This window comes from Microcaecilia unicolor, chromosome 2, assembly GCF_901765095.1.
Source record: "Microcaecilia unicolor chromosome 2, aMicUni1.1, whole genome shotgun sequence".
Taxonomy (NCBI): domain Eukaryota; kingdom Metazoa; phylum Chordata; class Amphibia; order Gymnophiona; family Siphonopidae; genus Microcaecilia; species Microcaecilia unicolor.
Window position 1 is genome coordinate 391545887 of NC_044032.1, and position 19283 is coordinate 391565169.

The window sequence follows — 19283 nt, forward strand, 5'->3', positions numbered from 1 at the left end:
GTATACCGCCAAGGTGGAGGTGGAGGGTTTACCTATTGTAGCCATGTTAGACTCTGGGGCAGACCAGTCCATGATCTCTAGGAGGTTATGGGAACAAATAAGAAAGAGGAGGACAGGAGGTAAGGATACCTGTGAGGAAGCAGTGGCTATTCAATGTATACATGGGGCCAGTACTCGTTATACCCTCCATAGGGTTCACGTGAAGGGGCCCACAGGGGACATAGAGATAGCCATGGCCGTGCTGCCCAGACTACCCCAGGAGATGATTTTAGGAAGGGACTGGCCCCCCTTTACCGAGTGTATTAGTGAAAAAAGAGTGTTGGTCACTACCCGCTCTCAGGCTCGGCGAGTCCCTGACGCTGAGAAAGAGGAAAAGGGGAAAGCTTTGAAAAAAGAGGAGCAGAGGGGTAGACGGGAGGCATTGGAGCAGGCGAGAAAAGAATGCAGGGGTGGAAATTTAAGGGGGGGGGGGGTATGTAAAGAGTATGTAGGAAAAGCCCCAAAGGAACCCGGGGATAGGCCAGAATACCCCCGTTATAGGCAGGCATCCCCCAGGAAAAAACTAGAAATAAAGAACTACAACTCCCAGCATGCCCCAAGGGAGCCTGGGGATAAGAGAAACTATGTGCATTCCCAGGAGTCACCAGAGGAGGGCCGTAGGGGAAGGAGTAAGGCTGATTCTCCAACCTGGTGGAAGAGGTGGTGGAACAAGTGGGTGGAGAAAGAAGGGACTCCAAAGAACTTTAATGAAGAAAAGAGTGAGCAGCTGGGAGAAGGGCGGGGTGAAGAGAATATGGATTGGGCTCCTGAGGAGAGAGAGGAGGAGGAGAGTGAGCCTTGCCCTATGGAGTTGACTGAGCCAGAGAGCGCCCTGGAAGAGCCGATGGACTTTTCAGCTTGGGCTCAGAGAAAGCCAAGGCAGTAGCGTGGCCAAGCCGGGTCAAGCGGGAGGAGGTCAGTAGACAGTGTGACTGACCAAGAGGGTGGGACCCTAGGCTTTGAGCCCGCGCAAAGCCATAACTGTGTTTTGAAAGCTTGGCTAGAACTGAACTGTGTTTTGAAAGCCTGGCTAACCTGAGCTGTATTTTGAAGCTTGGCTAAAATTGAACTGGGTTTGTTTTTCTTTTTACTGCTACTCTCCAGGGGACCGGGAGAGAGCCTATTTTTGTTTCTTTTGAAAAAAGGGGAGCCATACAGGAGTGTGTTTTTGTTTAGTTTGGTTTGGTGGAAGGGCTGCATCCCAGGAGAAAAGAGGATCCACTTTACAGTATGCATATTTATCTCATATATAGTCACTGAACAGAACAGTTTTGAGGTTACCAGGACAAGTTTGGGAAACTATGGATTAAAGAACATATTTCCAAAAGTTCACATGTAATTGCAATTGATCTAACTACTACTGTATGAAATGATGGGAGCATTGCTGTACTCGAGAGGTTGGAAAGGGCTACTTATGTACTGATACCTTAGGATCCACGTTTAGTATTTTCCTATCTCTCTTGTTCTTGAAGAGCAATCCAGATGTATTTTCCGCAATCACTTGATAGTTTTGACTGGGGTTGGAACTAGAGACATGGGTTTCCCAATTGTAAAAGCTGTGAAAAAATATATATATATTAAATAAAACATTTTACAGGGGACCTTTGGTATTAATGTAACTCCTAAGGTACATTTCTTGCCTATATGACCTCTGTAAGAATAAAATAAAATAAAAAAAAGTAAATAAATTGGTGAAACTCATTACTTTTGAGAAATTTATTTCTGCTTTTATTACTTCTTGACCTTGACTTCTGTTGTAGTTTTTTTTTTTTTTTGGACAATTGTGTAAAATGGAGGTAATTTTATGACATGATGACTATGCCAGAAGTCCAAAATGTGCCTATATAAAGACAACACAGGCTCCCAGATCTAGTTCCAGTACCTCACAGATACAGGCACACAAATTTACACCTGCTCTGAAGGTGTAAATTTGTGTATGTACTTCTATGCGTGTGTCACAGCCTGAGGAATTCATGCAGTAAGAAGTGTTGCATGAATCTTCAGTGCTTCACTTCAATCCACCAATAGAACCCTCTGGCTGACCTCATGTGTAGGCAGGCAGGCAGACTTCTGTTATTTAGGTGAACTTTCTAACTTCCTGACTTTCCAGAAAGGGAAACAAGTTGCAGGAAACTCGTGGAACAAAAGGAGTGTCCAGTATAATCAGTGGGAGGCTTTGGAGACAGCAGAATCCTCCTCTGACTATAAAACTGAAATTTCCCCTTGAAACTATGTATTTGGTTTGAATCTCTCACCTCTGACCATACCAGAGATAGAGAAAACCTTCCAGCCTGCCTTACCAGAATAGTGCCTAGGCTAGAAAGCCTGTTAGCTGTGTCACTCAGACCAGTGAAATATTAAATAAAAGGAAACATTGAAGCGTGTAGGTGTCATAAGAACGTTAGAATAGTCATACTGGGTAAGACCAATACCATATCATACAAGCTTGTATCTCATTAATACCTTACAGTTCAAAGCAGGTAATAAAGCAAGGCAAACCAGAGTAAACCTCTGAGATATTAAAAAAAACAAATCAAATTGAAATCAAATTATTTTAAAACAAATTTCTGAAACAATAAAGTATTAACTTTTCTCCTAAATATCATATATGAATTAGAAGAGAAAAATGTTTGAGCAAACTCTTTCCAATGCTGAGCAGCTTGAAATGCTAAGGTGAATTCTAACATCCTTAATCTCTTTTTTCCCTTAGGTGAAGGAAACAAGAACAAATAGTTACAAATAGTCCTACTGGATCAAGCAGAAGCTGCAAACTTAAAGTGTAAGTATAGATAATAGGGAATTAAGCCATGCAATAGTTTATGAAGAAAACAGGCTAATTTAAACAGAACTCTGTCCTTAAAAGGCAGCCAGTGAAGTTTGATTTAATAAGAAGAAATGTGATCATATTTGGTTAGACCAAATATCAAATGTACTGTAGTATTCTGAACGGTATGAATTCTTTTCAGATGAGATTTAGTACATCTCACACTAGAAAGCCATGCAAAAAAAACAACAAAGAAAATGTTCCATTCAATGTGGAAACTCAAAAGAGTAAGACCTTTCTTCCCAAGGGAAATATTCCGCAGCCTAGTACAATCAATGGTGCTAAGTCAGCTAGATTACTGCAATGCAATCTATGCCGGATGCAAAGAACAAATCATCAAGAAACTCCAAATTGCCCAAAACACAGCAGCCAGACTCATATTTGGAAAAACGAAATATGAAAGTGCCAAAACCCTAAGAGAAAAACTACATTGGCTCCCACTGAAAGAATGTATTATGTTCAAAATCTGTACTCTGGTTCATAAAATCATTCACGGTGAGGCCCCGGTCTACATGTCAGACCTCATAGACTTACCAACCAGGAACACTAAAAGATCAGCACGTACATTCCTGAATCTCCACTACCCCAACTGCAAAGGACTAAAATATAAATCAACATATGCATCCAGCTTCTCCTACATAAGCAAGCAACTGTGGAATGCACTATCAAAAGCCACAAAAACAATACACGACATAACTCATTTCCGAAAATTACTAAAAACCAACCTGCTCAAAAAGGCATACCACAATGATCCATCCTAAATACCAGATAACAAAACCCATACCAGAATTGGACAAAACCGAACTCTCTTTACTTGAATGCCTAAGTTACTCTGTCACGAATGAATTTCAACACAATACCACATTATTTCTCATTACGAAAATGAATTCTCTATACTTGATTTCTTAATCTATTATGTCACTTATGAAGTTTAATGCAATACCACTTTGTATTTCTCACTCCGGAAATGGCGATCGCCATTACGGAACAATGTAAGACACATTGAGCCTGCAAATAAGTGGGAAAATGTGGGATACAAATGTAACAAATAATAATACATTCCAAATATACTAGGTTACATTAATCTAATTGTGAAAAGTAGACGAAATGAAGCTATCTCAAAATAACTACAAACATAACGTAGCTTTCTCATGAGAAAAAAAATTGTTTTCACTAAGGATGCAACTTGTGCTTCCATTGAGGCAGCGCTGTCTACAAGTACACCCAAGATTTTTATTACAGTAGACAGCTTATATTCAGTTTGACCAACATGAATAGAAGCAGGAATAGAATCTGGTTTATTATTAATACATCAAAACTTAGTTTTATCAGCATTGAGTTTAAATTTATGCTGACACATCCAGTTACTTAATAAGGCAATACAGTATTGTACCCGTGAAATATCAATTTCAGAGATGGAATTAAATGGGATAATAACAGAAATATCATCTGCATAGATGTATACTATAAAACCATTGTTCACCAGCATAAACCCCAATGATCGTAAAAAGATGTTAAATAAAATAGGGGAACACCACAAGCGTTCGACCATGTTGACGAATAAGAATCTTTAAACTTCAACATACAAGACCTGTTTGTTAGAAAGCCTAAAATCCACTTCAAAACATTTCCTGTTATACCAATATCTGATAAAATAACATGATTGACCAAATCAAATGCTGTTGAAACATCAAATTGGAGCAACAAACACCCTTCTCTTCACTTAACAAGACTCTAATATGATCCAGTAAAGAACTAATTACTGTTTCCGTATTATACATTGAACGAAAACTGGATTGTGAGTCAGGCAAAACATTATGATCAACCAAAAAATGTTCCAATTGTAAAGCTTAGCAAAAAGAGGAATTGAAGCTACTGGTCTATAATTGGAAGGTAAAGTTGCCAATTGTTTAAGATCCTTTACTACCGGAGTGATTATTATTTCTTCAAGGTCTGCTGGAAAAGTGCCCTCAGAAAGCTGTAACTGGATCCAATCAAATAAATTACCATTAAAAAAAAAACTTCTGGAGCTGATTACATGAAAAACGGATGGCATGAATCCCATGCACAATAGGAAACACTATACCTTTTATAAAGATACTAGTAAATGAGGCCCATTTCTGACAGAAATGAAACGGGCGCTAGCAAGGTTTTCCTGGGAGTTTGTATGTTTGAGAGAGTGTGTGTGAGAGTGACTGTGTGAGAGAGAGTGAATGTGCGAGTGTGTGACAGAGAGAGAGTGAGTCTGGGTGCGAGTGTGTCTGTGAGAGAGAGAGTGTGTGTGTGAGAATGAGAGTGTGTGCGTTTGAGAGTGTGTGCGAGTGCGTATGTGAGAAAGTGAGTGTGAGAGAGAGTGTGTTTTACAGAGATACACTGTGTGTGAGAGAGTGTGTGTGTGTGAGAGAGAGAGTGTGTGAGACAGAGAGTGTGAGAGAGTATGTGTGCGATACACAGTCTGTGAGACCGAGAGAGAGTGTGAGACCGAGAGTGTGTGACAGATAGAGAGTGTGATACAGTGTGAGACATAGTGTGAGAGTCTGAGAGTGAGAGAGAGAAAGAAAGAAAGACACTGACTGTGTGTGTGAGAGAGAGAGTGTGTGTGTCACAGAGATACCTCCCCCCTCTGATCTGAGGACCCCCTCCCCCCTGGTCTGAGGATCCCCTCCCCTCTGGTCTCAGGATCCCCTCCCCCCTGTGTGTTTCCATCCCCTCTGGTCTCAGGACCCCCTGCCTGTCCCCCCCTCTGCTTGGTTTGCAGGACCGTGCTAGTGTGTGTCTGTGACAGAGAGAGTGAGACTGGGTGCGAGTGTGTCTGTGAGAGAGAGCGTGTGATTGTCCTCTGTCCCCTGGCCCCCTCAAGGCCACCCAGTGATTCTCCTCTCTGCCCTGGCCCCCCCTCCAGCCACCCAGCGATTCTCCTGTCTTCCTTGCCCCCCTCCAGCCACCCAGCAATTTCCCTCTATCCCCTGCCCCCCTCGAGCCATCTAGTGATTCTCCTGTGTCCCCTGCCTCCCCCTCCAGCCAGCCATCGATTCTCCTCTGTCCCCTGCCCCCCCTCCAGGCACCCAGCGATTGTCCTCTGTCCCCTGCCCCCCTCCAGCCACCCAGCAATAGTCCTCTGTCCCCTGCCCTCCCTCCAGCCACCCAGCGATTCTCGTCTCCCCTGCCCCCCTCCAGCCACCCAGCTATTCTCCTGTGTCCCCTGCCCCCCTCCTGCAGCCACCCTGCGATTGTCCTCTGTCCCCTGTCCCCCTCCAGGCACCCTGTGATTCTCCTCTGTCCCCTGGCCCTCCCACCCCCCCTCCAGCCACCCAGCGATTCTCATCTCCCCTGCCCCCTCCAGCCACCCAGCTATTCTCCTGTGTCCCCTGCCCCCCTCCAGCCACCCAGCGATTGTCCTGTATCCCCTGCCCCCCCTCTAGCCATCCAGCGAGCCCCCCTCCAGCCACCCAGCGATTGTCCTGTATCCCCTGCCCCCCCTCTAGCCATCCAGCGAGCCCCCCTCCAGCCACCCAGCTGTTCTCCTGTGTTCCCTGCCCCCCCCCAGCCACCAAGCGATTGTCCTGTATCCCCTCTGCCCCCGTTATTGAAAGCCCTGGCCGTGTCGTTCATTCCCTTAGTCCTGCCTTGAGCCTTCTGAGTACCCGCCCTCGACATCACGTTTTGACATGAGGGCGGGGTCCGCCGTCAACGTCATCGCGTTTTGACGCGAGGGTGCAGGAGAGAGATATGATACCGCTACGAACCCTTCAGTGAAACCACGGAGTCAGCTTCAGAACGTTGGAGGTGCGTTTTATTATAGTAGATAAAATCATTCCAGAGAGGGGTAGAAAAGTTCAACCAGATTCAGTCAACAGGTATATCATCATTATTAAATAGAATTTGAAGCTCAGAAGTCATATCAGAGAATACAATTCTAAGCTTACTAAATTTGCTCTGAAAATAAGAACATAAGAGTAGCCATACTGGGTCAGACCAATGGTCCATCTAGCCCAGTATCCTGTTTCCAACAGTGGCCAAGCCAGGTCACACAAGTACCTGGCAGAAACCCAAATCGTAGCAACATTCCATGCTACAAATACCAAGGCAAACAGTTGCTTCCCCATGTCTGTCTCAATAGCAGACTATGGACTTTTCCTCCAAGAATTTGTCCAAACCTTTTTAAAACCCAGATACGCTAACCGCTGTTACCACATCCTTCGGGAGAGTTTCAGAGCTTAACTATTTGTTGAGTGAAAAAATATTTCCTCCTATTTGTTTTTAAAGTATTTCCATGTAACTTCCTTGAGTGTCTCCTAGTCTTTGTACTTTTAGAATGAGTAAAAACATTGATTTACTTCTACTTGTTCTACACCACTCAGGATTTTGTAGACCTCAGTCATATCGCCCTTCATCCATCTCTTTTCCAAGCTACAGAGCCCTAACCTCGTTAGCCTTTCCTCATTCAAGAGGAGTTCCATCCCCTTTATCATTTTGGTTGCTCTTCTTTGAACCTTTTTTAATTCTGCTATATCTTTTTTGAGATACAGTGACCAGAACTAAATGCAGTACTGAAGATGTGGTCACACCATGGAGCGAAACAAAGGCTTTATAGTATTTTTGGTCTTATTCATCATCCCTTTCCTAATAATTCCTAGCATCCCATTTACTTTATTCGCTGCCACTGCACACTAAGCAGAAGATTTCAGCATATTACCTAGAATGACACACAGATCTTTTTCTTGAGTGCTGACTGCCAAGGTGGACCCTAGTATCAGATAACTGTGAATCGGATTATTCTTTCCAATGCACATCATCTTGCATTTGTCCACATTAAATTTCATCTGCCATTTGGATGCCCAGCTAGTTGATCTGTGGCTGGAGTAAGCTTAGAACACAGCTGCCAAGGGGTCCCAATTTTTGAGAGGGAGATTTCAGAACACGCCCCAGCCCCATCCCACTCTACCTCATAGCTCTGCCCCTTCACACATCTCAATTCCATGGCCATTCCAGAAAATATTTACACCAGTGACAGCAGGGATGGTAAGAAGGAGTATTTCAATTTACTCTATTACACCCCCTATCCAATATCTATTCCCTGCAGGGACATAACCACGAGAGAGCCTTGGCCCCCCTACTTTGAGCGTAAACCCACCCCAAAATTGTGGCACTGGTTGAATTGGTGGCGGAGCTGCCCAAGCTCCACTAGCTGAAGAGGTCCACTGCATGAGCAACATATCGTGCTATTTGAGCAGTGCAGCAGTTGGCAGCATGCTTTAGCCGCCGATGCTGGCCCTCCTGCATATGCTCAATTCAGGCACTTGAAAATGGAAAATTAGATGATACCTTTTTATTGAACTAGCCTAATACCTTTTTCAATTAGCTTTCAGAGGCCAAAACCTCATGCTTCAGGTTAGGTCAGGTCAGTACAGTATACTGCTGTTATGGTATCCTCCTCTGACCTGAGAAAGGAAGTGTTGGTCTCTAAAGGCTAATCAAAATGTATTAAAATCAGTCCAATAAAAAGGTATCACCTTATTTTCTATTTTGTGCTTTATTTGCATTTATTAACCTTTATTAACACAGCTAGCTACCACATTACTTTATCCTAAATTAAAAATAAATTTATTTTCTGTACCTTTGTTGTCTGGCCATTTACTTTTTCTAATTGTGTTGGTCCCAGTCTCTTGATTCTGCTTTCCTTTGTCTTCTCTTAATTCCCTTGCCAGTGTTTCCTGTCCATTTGTCATTTTTTATCTCCTTTTTCTTTGTTTTCTTCAATTTATTTTTCTGCCTCTGTCCAGATTTAATTAATTTTTACTATCCAGGCTTTAATTTCCCTCTTTTTACTTCATCTACCTATGGCTTTTCATCTTTCCTCACCCTTGTTCTCCCCATGCCTCTTCCTCTTATTCTCCAGTCTTTCACTATCCTCTCCCCCTTTCCATTCAGCAGCCCCCCTCTTTTTCTCCCCATCCTTCCAGTGTCTCCCCTTTCACTCTACATCCTTCCATCCAGCTTCTCCTCTCTTTCTCCCTACCCTTCCATCCAGCGTATTCCCTCTCTCTCCTACCCTTCCATTCAATGCCTTCCCTCTTTATCTCCCCATCCTTTTACCCGTCTACCCTCTCTCCTGATCCTTCCATCCAGTGTCTCCCTCTCTCTCCCTCCCCTTCCTTCTATCCAGTGTCTCTCTATCTCTCTACCTTTTCCGTTCAGCATGCCCCCTCTCTCTTCCCCATTCTTCCAGTGTCTCCCCTTTCTCTCTGTATCCTTCAATCCAACGTGTCCCCTCTTTCTCTGCCCATCCTTCTATCCAGCATCTTCAGTGTCTTTCCTCTTGGTCTCCCCATCCTTCCATTCACCTCCCCTCTTTCTCTTCTCATCCTTCTATCCATCTTACCTTTCTCTCCCCATCCTTCCATCCAATGTCTTCCCTCTTTCTTTCCCCATTCTTCCATCCAATGCCTTCCCTCTTTTTCTCCCCAACCTTCCATTCAATATCTTCCCTCTTTCTCTCCTCATCCTTCCATCCAACGTCTTCCCTCTTTCCTCATCCTTCCATCCAATGTCTTCCCTCTTTCCTCATCCTTCCATCCAACCTCTCTCCTGATCCTTCCATCCAGTGTCTCTTTCTATTCCCTTCCTTCCATCCAATGTCTCTCTCTCTCTCTACCCTTTTCTATTCATCATGTTCCCTCTCTCTCTTCCCATCCTTCCAGTGTCTCTCCTGTTTCTCCCCCTACCCCTCCTTCCAGCTTTTTCCCTTTTTATGCTCCTATTCTTCCAGTGTCTTCCATCTGTCTCTCCCTCCTTTTATCCAGCATCGCCCCTCTTTCTCTTTCCATCTGTCAGCCAGGGTCCCCCCTTTCTTCCCATCCTTCTCCTCAGCAGTTTCTCTCTCTTCAGCCCTTTTTGATGTCCCCGCTTTCTTTCCTCATCTTTCCACTCATCTCTCTCTCTGTACCCCTCTTCCATCCAGCATCTCCACTCTATCATTTCCTCCCTTTTGCTCTCTCCATTCAACACTTCCTGACTCTCATTCCTCCTTCTACCCGGTATTCATTTCACCTGATAGACAGCAGTGGGCGTGACAAAAATCAAACAAACAAAAAAAGCAAGAGTGTAGGCCACAACAGCTTCAGGCATGCACTGTCGCTTCTGATGGTCCTCTACCCCCAGAACGGGAAGGTGACATCAGCACTAAAGGGACAGAGAGAGGAGAGAGGTCCGGCAGAGCTGACAGCGCATGACCAAAGGCTGTTGTGGCCCTGCGCTTGCTTTTTCAGCTGTTTTGCCGTCGCCGCTGCTCATTGGGAGAAGCAGCAGTGGTGGTGGCAATATGGGGAAAAAGCAATCACCTGACTGGGTTTCTCAATGGGAGACTTTCCCGCTTTGGCGGGAGTGTGGGAGATGATCCACCAAAGCGGGAGTTTCCCACTGAATGTGGGAGACTTGGCAGATCTGTTAGAATCCTGTCATTGAAATAGAGAATTAGCAGTGAGAATGGAAAAAGGACCCAAATGAAGAAAATAAAAAGCAACATAAGCACTGGAAAGTCAGATGCAAAGCATTAATAAAGAAGGCTAAAAGAGAATATGAAGAGAAACTTGCTACACAGGCTAAAACTCATAGTAACAACTTTTTCAGGTACATCAGAGGCAGAAAGCCTGCAAGGAAATTTGTGGTACCATTAAATCATGATGGTGTGTGCAGAGGACAACTCTGTTGTGATGAAACTTAGTATAAGGTGCATCCACTACTAAGGCCTGAAGCTCACTGACCCTATGAGCTGTACTAACAACCACTGAGAAAACGACCTTCCAAGTCAAGTAGTTCAGATGGCAGGAATTCAGAGGCTCAAAAGGAGCTTTCATCAGCTGGCTGCGGTACTGCATACAGCCGCATGAAAAAGCAAATCAGCTGGCTGAGAACAACGTTGAGATCCCATGACACTGGTGGAGGTTTTGGCAGAAAAACAGAAGAACAGTAACCCTTGTAAATACACAGTCAGAACAAGGGTGACAAAGGAAAGGGCAGCAGATGATGTCCAAAATAACACTTTTAATTGGAGAATCCAAAGACTCAACATGAGTCGTGTTTCCCCCTTTTTCAAATTTGAACTCCTGAGAGTCCAACGCTCTACAAAGTGTTTATTGGAAGAAAGCAGCAAGATATTGAATATCACCAGTATCATTTTAGACATAGCTTTATATCAACATACATCCAACTTAAGACTCCTGAGGAAGGCTTTTGGGCCGAAACACAACTCATGTGAAGACTTTGGATACTCCAATTAAACGTGTCATTTTGGACATCGTCTGCTGCCCTTTCCTTTGTCACCCATGTTCTGACTGTTCTGACTGGTGGAGGTTTGACAGGCGGCTTTGACAAAAGCAAACCTCTCATGAAACTAACAACTACAGGCTGTCCAGAGATAGGCTTACCTTCTACACGTTGATAATAAGCACTAATTGCACTAAGGTGAACCCTTACGGAGTTGGTCTTGAGACCAGACTGACAAGTGTAGAAGATATTCAAGCAGGGCATGTGTAGGACAAGTAAAAGGATCTAGGGCCCTGCTCTCACACCAGACAGCAAACCTCCTCCATTTAAAAGAGTATCACCTCTTAGTGGAATCTTTCCTGGAAGCTAGCAAAACTTGGGAGACACCCTCCGAAAGACCTAAGGAAGCAAATTCCAAGTTCTCAACATCCAAGCAGTGAAAGCCAGAGATTGGAGGTTGGGATGTGGAAGCGACCCCTCATTCTGAGTGCTGAGGGTTGGAAAACACTCCAATCTCCATGGTTCTTCGGAGAATAATTCCAGAAGAAGAGAGAATCAAATCTGTCTCGGCCAGTATGGCACGATCAGAAGCATGAGTCCACGGTCTTGCTTGATTTTCAAAAAAAGTTTTTCCTACTAGAGGTATCGGAGGATAAGTGTACAGGAGACCTGTCCCTCAATTGAGGAGGAAGGCATCTGACGCTAGTCTGTCATGGGCCTAAAGCCTGGAGAAGAACTGAGGGACCTTGTGGTTGACCCGAGTGGCAAAAAGATCCACCGAGGGGGTGCCCCACGCTCAGAAGATCTTATGGGCCATGCCCATGTGGAGAGACCACTCATGTGGTTGCATTATCCTGCTCAGTCTGCCAGCCAAGGTACTGTTTGCACCCGCCAGATAAGTGGCTCGAAGGAACATGCCGTGGTGATGAGCCCAATGCCACATCCGGACAGTCTCCTGACACAGAGGGCATGATCCAGTGCTCTCCTGCTTGTTGATGTTGTACATTGCAACCTAACTGTCTGTTTCAATGAGAATAATTTCATGGGACAGCCAATCTCTGAAAGCCTTTAGAGCATTCCATATCACTTGAAGCTCCAAGAGGTTGATCTGAAGATTTGTTTCCTGGAGGGACCAAGTTCTTTGAGTGTGAAGCCCATCTACATGAGCTCCCCATCCCAGGAGAGATGCATCCATCATCAGCACTTTTTGTGGCTGAGGAATGTGGAAAGGAAGTCCTAGATTCAAATTAGATCGAATGGTCCATCACTGAAGATAGCGAACAAGCTCTGGGTATACTTGGATAACATCCTCTAGACGCCCTGTGGTTTAATACCACTGATAAGCCAGGGTCCCTTAAGCCGGTCTCATGTGAAGACGTGTCATAGGTGTAACGTACACTGTGGAAGCCATGTAGCCCAGCAATCTCAACATCTTCCGAGCTGTGACCTGCTGAGAGGCTCGAACCTTGGATGCCAGAAGACAAGAGTGTGTGCTCTGGCTTCTGGGAGGTAGACTCGAACCTTCTGTGTGTCGAGCAGGGCTCCTATGAACTCCAATTTCTGGACAGGGTGAAGATGGGATTTGGGGTAGTTTAAAACGAACCCTAGTAGTTCCAGCACCCGAATAGTCATCTGCATGGACTTCTAAACATCCTTTGAGGTGCTCTTCACCAGCCAATCACCGAGATATGGGAACACATGGACTCCCAGTCTGCATTGTGATGCAGCGACTACTGCTAAACACTTGGTGAAAACCCTGAGAGCTGACATGAGGCCAAAGGGCAACACGCAGTACTGAAAGTGATATGTTCCCAGTCAAAATCAAAGATATGTCCGATGGGCTGGAAATATCGGGATATGACTATATGCATCCTTTAAGTCCAGAGAGCACAGCCAATCATTTTTCTGAATCATTGGGAAAAGGGTGCACAGGGAAACCATCCTGAACTTCTCTTGGACTAGAAATTTGTTCAGGAAATTTGTTAAGTCTAGGATGGGACGCATGCCCCCTGTCTTCTTTGCACAAGGAAGTACCTGGAATAGGATCCCTGTCCTTCTTCCCCTGGTGGAATGGGTTTGACTGCATGGGCCTTCAGAAGGGCGGAGAGTTCCTTTGAAAGTACCTGCCTGTGCTGAGAGCTGAATGAATGAGCTCTCGGTGGGAAATTTGGAGGTTTGTAATACCAGTTGAGAGTGTATCTGAGACGGACTATTTGAAGAATCCACCGGTCGGAGGTTACGAGAGGTCACCTTTGGTGAAAAAGTTTCAACCTCCCCCCCCCCCCCCCCCCCCCGACCAGCAAGTCATCTGGAACAGACACTTGTACTGCGGCTATGCTCTGCTGGAGCCAGTCAAAAACTCGTCCCATGCTTTGACTGGGAAGCAGCAGGGGCCTTAGGCGAATGCTGTTGGCGAGAACAAGCGCGCTGGGTCTGAGCCTGAGAAGGCTGATGAGCTTAAGGAGTGTACCTACACCTAGAGTAGTAGTAGGGGGCACTCCTTGATGTGCCAATAAACCTCCTAGATGAGGAGGTGTATGCTGAAGGCACCCAGCGGGAGAGAGAAGAGATGTTACCAGTGTGTTTATTGATTTGGTCAGCGACCTCCTCAACCTTCTCCCCGAAAAGATTATTCCCCCAGCAAGGGGCATTCGCCAACCTCTGCTGAATAGAATGTTCCAAGTCAGAAACACGCAGCTGTGAGAGTCTGCGCATTGCTATACTTTGAGCAGAGAACCTGGATGCCACATCAGTGCCCCGGCCAAGAACTTGTGACATGCCTTCTGCTGCTTGAACAACTGGCAAAAAGGCTTGGCCTGCTCTGGAGGGAGAGTATTGACCAAGTCTGACAGCTGTCTCACTGAGTTCCGCAAGTAAACTCTCGTGAAGAGCTAGTATAACTGAATAAGGGAGATGCATTTTTCTCTCAAAAGAATCCAGGGTCCTAGCTTCTCTGCCTGGGTGAACCAAGGCATAGTCCCTAATACTCCTGGCTCTTTTGAGAGCGGATTCCACAACTATGGAGTTGTGAGGCAACTGAGGCTGCACAAACCCAGGCTCACTATGGATCCAATACTGGGTGTCAATTTTCTTGGGGACACCAGGGACCAACAGAGAGGATTGCCTTGAGTACCTCATGGAGAGGAGCCATCACAGCCTCCTTAGGAAGGGAGGTATAGTCCAGGACCTCGAGCTCATCCTAAGCTCATCCTCCACTTCTACAGGGAATGGAATAGCATCAGCCATTTCCCTCACAAAAGATGGGAAAGAGAGGCTCTCTGGCAGACACTGTCTCCTCTCAGGTGGTGAGGAGGGCTCAGAAGGAATCCCATAAGACTCGTCCAAGGAATAGTATCTGGGATCCTCCTCTGATTCCCATGAGTGCTCCTCCTTGGTGTCAGAAAAAAATCTCTCTAAGAGATGACTGAGATTGAGTTTGCCTCGATACCGAGGAACCATGTCCTTGAGAGTGGCGTCGAGAAACCGGCTCCTGCCTCGCCTCCTGTGCAGCTTCCTCCACTGATGTCGAGGGGGTACTAGCTGGGGTAGCAGTCGATACCGGGGCTGCAAGCGGCGCCAGTGTCGGAGGCCGCACCGCAAGCTGAGGGCCAGGTGGGGCCACAGCGGGAGGTATGGCAGGCGCAAGCACCCACCCATACTCCTTGGTGCGGACGAGGACAATGTCAAATCATCATATCACCTTGGGGTCGGGTCCGACGATGGATGGTACTGGGGGGCATGCACAGTAGGAGGCCTCAAGACAGGTGAAGACCCACACGATGCCTCACTGCTCCTAGTGTCTTGAGGTCTCGAAGCAGCCATGCTTACCGATGTTCCCGATGCCGGTGCGACACTCGACATCGATGCCGACACCTCTGACCTTGATGCCGATTCCAACGTCAAGGAACTGGACCTGGCTCCAAAAATCTTTTCATGTTCAACCTCCCAGGAAACCTGGGTCCTGTTCTTCATACGAAAACATAGAACACAGTTAGCAGGGCTATGGTCGGTCCAAGACACTGCAGACACCAAGAATGGGTGTCCTTTCCCGAGATGGTCCAGTTGCACCGGGTACAACACTTGGAGCCACTGAAGTCTTCATGGACATGGACAGGAAGACCTCACCGGCCAAATCAAACAGCTTGATGGTGCCTGAAAAAAGGGTGAAGGCATGAATAAAGGGAGTTCCCGACTGGAGTCAGGGCCCAAAAGCAACCGACGTCAAAAATAAAGAAAACTTAAACGCGGGCAAAAGTAGCTAAGAAAATAAAGGGTACTTTTTTTTTTTAACGAAACAAACTGAAATAAAAGAAGAAAAAAGAGGGCACTCAAAACGCTCTTAACCAGAATATTATGCCTGCTTGTCCTCAGAGAATAATGAAAACACGTAAGACGTTTAGCTCTTTGCCTAGGATCAGCTCACAGAGAAATACTATGTGCTCTCTCCAAACATATTTTTGCCCCTCTTTTTTCTGGGATCACCTGGTAATAAATCTTTTCCACAGTCTTAAATAGGTGTTTTAGTGACTCTCAAAATTATCACATTAGATTTCCTTCTTCGATTTTCTAAGTCATCCTGTTTCAGATGAGTCTCTTAGTATTTCAAGTTTGTGCATCTTGGATTGATGTAGAGCAGTAGCATCAATTTGCTTGTCGATACTGACCTCATTCTGTCAGATTCAGTCATCCATGGATTTCAGTTCGAGTTTCAGGTCACTCAGCACTTTGTTAATGTAAACTCAGATCAACTTTATTTGGCTTAGCAATTCCATAATATTGGCTTTAGTTACAGGAGAGTTTAACACCAAAGTGTTAGGAGCAGTAGTTACAAAACACATTCATTTATGTTAAGAGCATCAGCTACGTTTACAAACAATTCATGAGATGCTTGAAAAGGTCTGCAAAATTTAGCAATCATGTCAGAGTATTAGATTTTGTATCCATTTAAGGAGCTTCTCCCCAATTCAAAACTGTTTCACCACTATCTTAAAGTGTCGAACAAAAAAGGTGTCAATAAATGGTTGAAACCCAGGAAGATATAAAAACATCACCACCATGTATTTCTTTGAGCAAGATTATGACACATCTTCTAAGATCACCATCTCGATGTTGGGGGCATCTATTTAATAAGCTGAGCCAATATTCTATAATACAATGTGCCCATAAGCATTCAAAATACAAGTAGACAGCACAAAAAGAAGCACTACAACTTTAACAGATAAAGACATTTCTTTCCTTTCTCATCATATGATTAATGATAAAGAAGGTAGGTTCATTATTATAATTGGTAAGGTTAGTAACATTTTAGTGCCCCTGGCAAATGTCTAGATCCTTCCAGAACAGCTTATTTTTTAAAGACTTTTTTTTGAAACCCTCACACGGAATATGCAAAGATCTTCATATTTAGGAGGAGATTTTAAATGTACATTGTCTACCTTAGATACATCAAATACCATGAAGTGAATCACTTCTAGCTCTAGATGACTTTTAACATTTTTGCATGAGTATAAATTAATCGATCTATGGAAGGAATTTCATGAATTGGATAGAGACCACTCGTTCTATTCAAATGGTCACAGCTCTTATTCCAAAATTGACTTCTAGCCCCCCCCCCCCCCCAATGAATTATTAACTAATATATATCAGATATAAATCATAAATATGATTATCTTTGACTATGCCCCAATAATTTTAAGGATGGAAGGACTAGCTTTAGAACAAAGCCACACAATGATGGTCTATGAACAGGCAGTTTTTGATTGATCCAGACTCTGGATGACTTTTTGAGCAAATGTTGGAAAAAGTATACAGAACTTAATCATGTTGAGAATACTAGGATCCTGAAGCCCATCCACAAATGGGTCAAAAACCTCCACTGGACTGAAGGAGAAACTTTACTGTCTAAGACTACGGAGTCCCTGAGGAGCAAATAACATCCCAGAGGAACCTGCTTTGAAACAAAATTGCTTCTGAGTCTCAGACTTCCTGTGTTTCATTGAAACTAGCATCAGAAATACTGAAATACTATCTTGATCCTCTGCTACCCTCAATAGTAAGATTAAGGAGATAAAAAAGTTTGGACCTTTCTCTTGGCTTAGACGCTAGGAATATTGAGCCTCAGAAACAATGTACATAATTCAGGTAACCATTTGTTGCCTTTGAGAGGCATTTTTTGAAATGTCATCTAATTTCAGCTTTGGACATTTTGCACAAAACATCCAATGGAGGCCATTTTAGAAAAAGAAAAACGTCTATCTTTTTTTTTTTCAAAAATACTGTTTCGAACAAGGTTTTGTGCTTTGAACTTTTTGTTTTTTGGTCCTTTAAAAAAACCCAAAAAACCAAAAACCCAATAGGTGCGAAACGTAGAATTCATACCATTGGGATATAGGAGGAGCCAGCATTTTTAGTAGACTGGTCCACCAGATATCCCAGGACAGCAATGGGATGTGCACTTCATGAAAAAGCTCCCAGGTACACCTCTCACCTTTGCTCCCTTACCTTTTCCCCTGAGCCATACAAAACTCACCCAATCCATACTGTCCCCCACTGTAAACCACTACAATAGCCCTTATGGGTAAAGGGGCACTCATATGTGGGTACAGTAGTGTTTTGGTGACTTTGGGAGGGGTCACAGTTTCCACCACAAATGTGGAAGGTAGATGGAGATAAGGACCTGAGTCCTCCACTCCATAGTGCACTGCACCAACCACTACACTACTGCAGGGACCATTATGCTGCTCTGATAGACCTGACTTTAATATCTGAGGCTGTCATAGAGGCTGGTAAGTCATATTTTTCTTCACATTTTTTGGGGGTGGGAGTGGGTCAGTGACCACTTATTGGGGTGGTCATCCTTGATTCCCTCCAGTGGTCGTCTAGTCATTTCATTCTGAAAAGAGGTCTAGACCAAAACGTCATAGTTTTAAACCTGTTTTGTTCCATTATGACTGTAAAATATCCAAGCGTTATGCACACCCTAATCCCACCTTCAAAACAACCCCAACACACCCCTTGTGATTTGGACACATTGTAGATGAATTGAATAGATAAACATCTGAAAAATAGGTTTTGAAAATACCAATTTGGATGTTTTTAGATGAACAATGTCCAAATGGTACTTTGACACTTTTTGGACATTTTTCTCTTTTGAAAATGAGCTCCTTTGCCTGTTATCTAGCAATAGGCAAACTAGGACAAATAAAAGGCAGGGATCTGCGATACTATGACCAGCAGCAACAACAGCAGACCACCAAATAAACACAAAGCAACGGTAGAACTAGAAGCGTTACTGCACAAATAAAATCACAGTAAAGCTTCTACTTCTACTACTTCTTTGTATTTATTTGGTGGTCTGCTGTCATTGCTGGTCATAGCGTTACAGATCCCTGCCTCTTATTTGTCCCAGTTTGCCTATAGTCTGTCTCTACTATCTTATATTTTGCCTGCAGCAACTTTATTTGAGTAAACAGTTGGAGTTACTTGAATTATTTTGAAAGAATAGGAAGAGTGTGCCAAGCTGCTTGTTTGGCCGCCCAGAGGATTCTGATCCTGGTCCTAATAAATAAATACTGTTTATGTACAGTGGTTCCTCTGATTCTGGGGACACACTAGTTGACCACCTAGGTGAAACACAAGCCCTGAATCACTTATATAAATGTTCAGCCTATGACTCTAGACCAAAGTAATGAGAGGTGCCATAAAAATGTTAAATAACTGAGCCCTTGGAGTGGAAAAGCTTGATACAAAAGAAATGATGACAACCATTCTAGGTCACCCCTCTGATCCCAAATGACCACAACCTCTCCAAAAGTAGAATGTAGTCCAAAAGATCAAAGGAATCCATTAAATCCATGAGTAAACTGATATGGTAGCTGACAGAAACTCAAAAAGAAGAGAGTGGCACACATCCTTGCAATATATCTAGCTATAAACTGTGCCAACACATTTCACAGGATCCCACAGTCATTCACAAAGGAAAAATATTCAACACAAAGGAATCCTTCACATGCTCATCTTCAGATGTGGTATATATTATTCAATGTTAAAAGTGTGAAGAAGGGTGGTATACCGGAGAAACAAGCCAGATGCTAAAGATGAGATTTAATGTACATAGACATCATAAGAAAAATGCCAATGCCAACCAGGATGTCAC

General features: G+C 44.1%; 1 protein-coding gene across 1 annotated transcript in view; it reads right to left on the bottom strand.

The window, feature by feature from the left end:
* The window catches only part of CFAP299 (cilia and flagella associated protein 299), an 816705-nt gene that overhangs the window by 38022 nt on the left and 759400 nt on the right, over positions 1 to 19283 (bottom strand). Inside the window, exon 5 of the mRNA XM_030190588.1 lies at positions 1466 to 1595. Within this exon, the coding sequence (XP_030046448.1) occupies positions 1466 to 1595 (130 nt within the window). The remainder of the gene's footprint in view (positions 1 to 1465; positions 1596 to 19283) is intronic.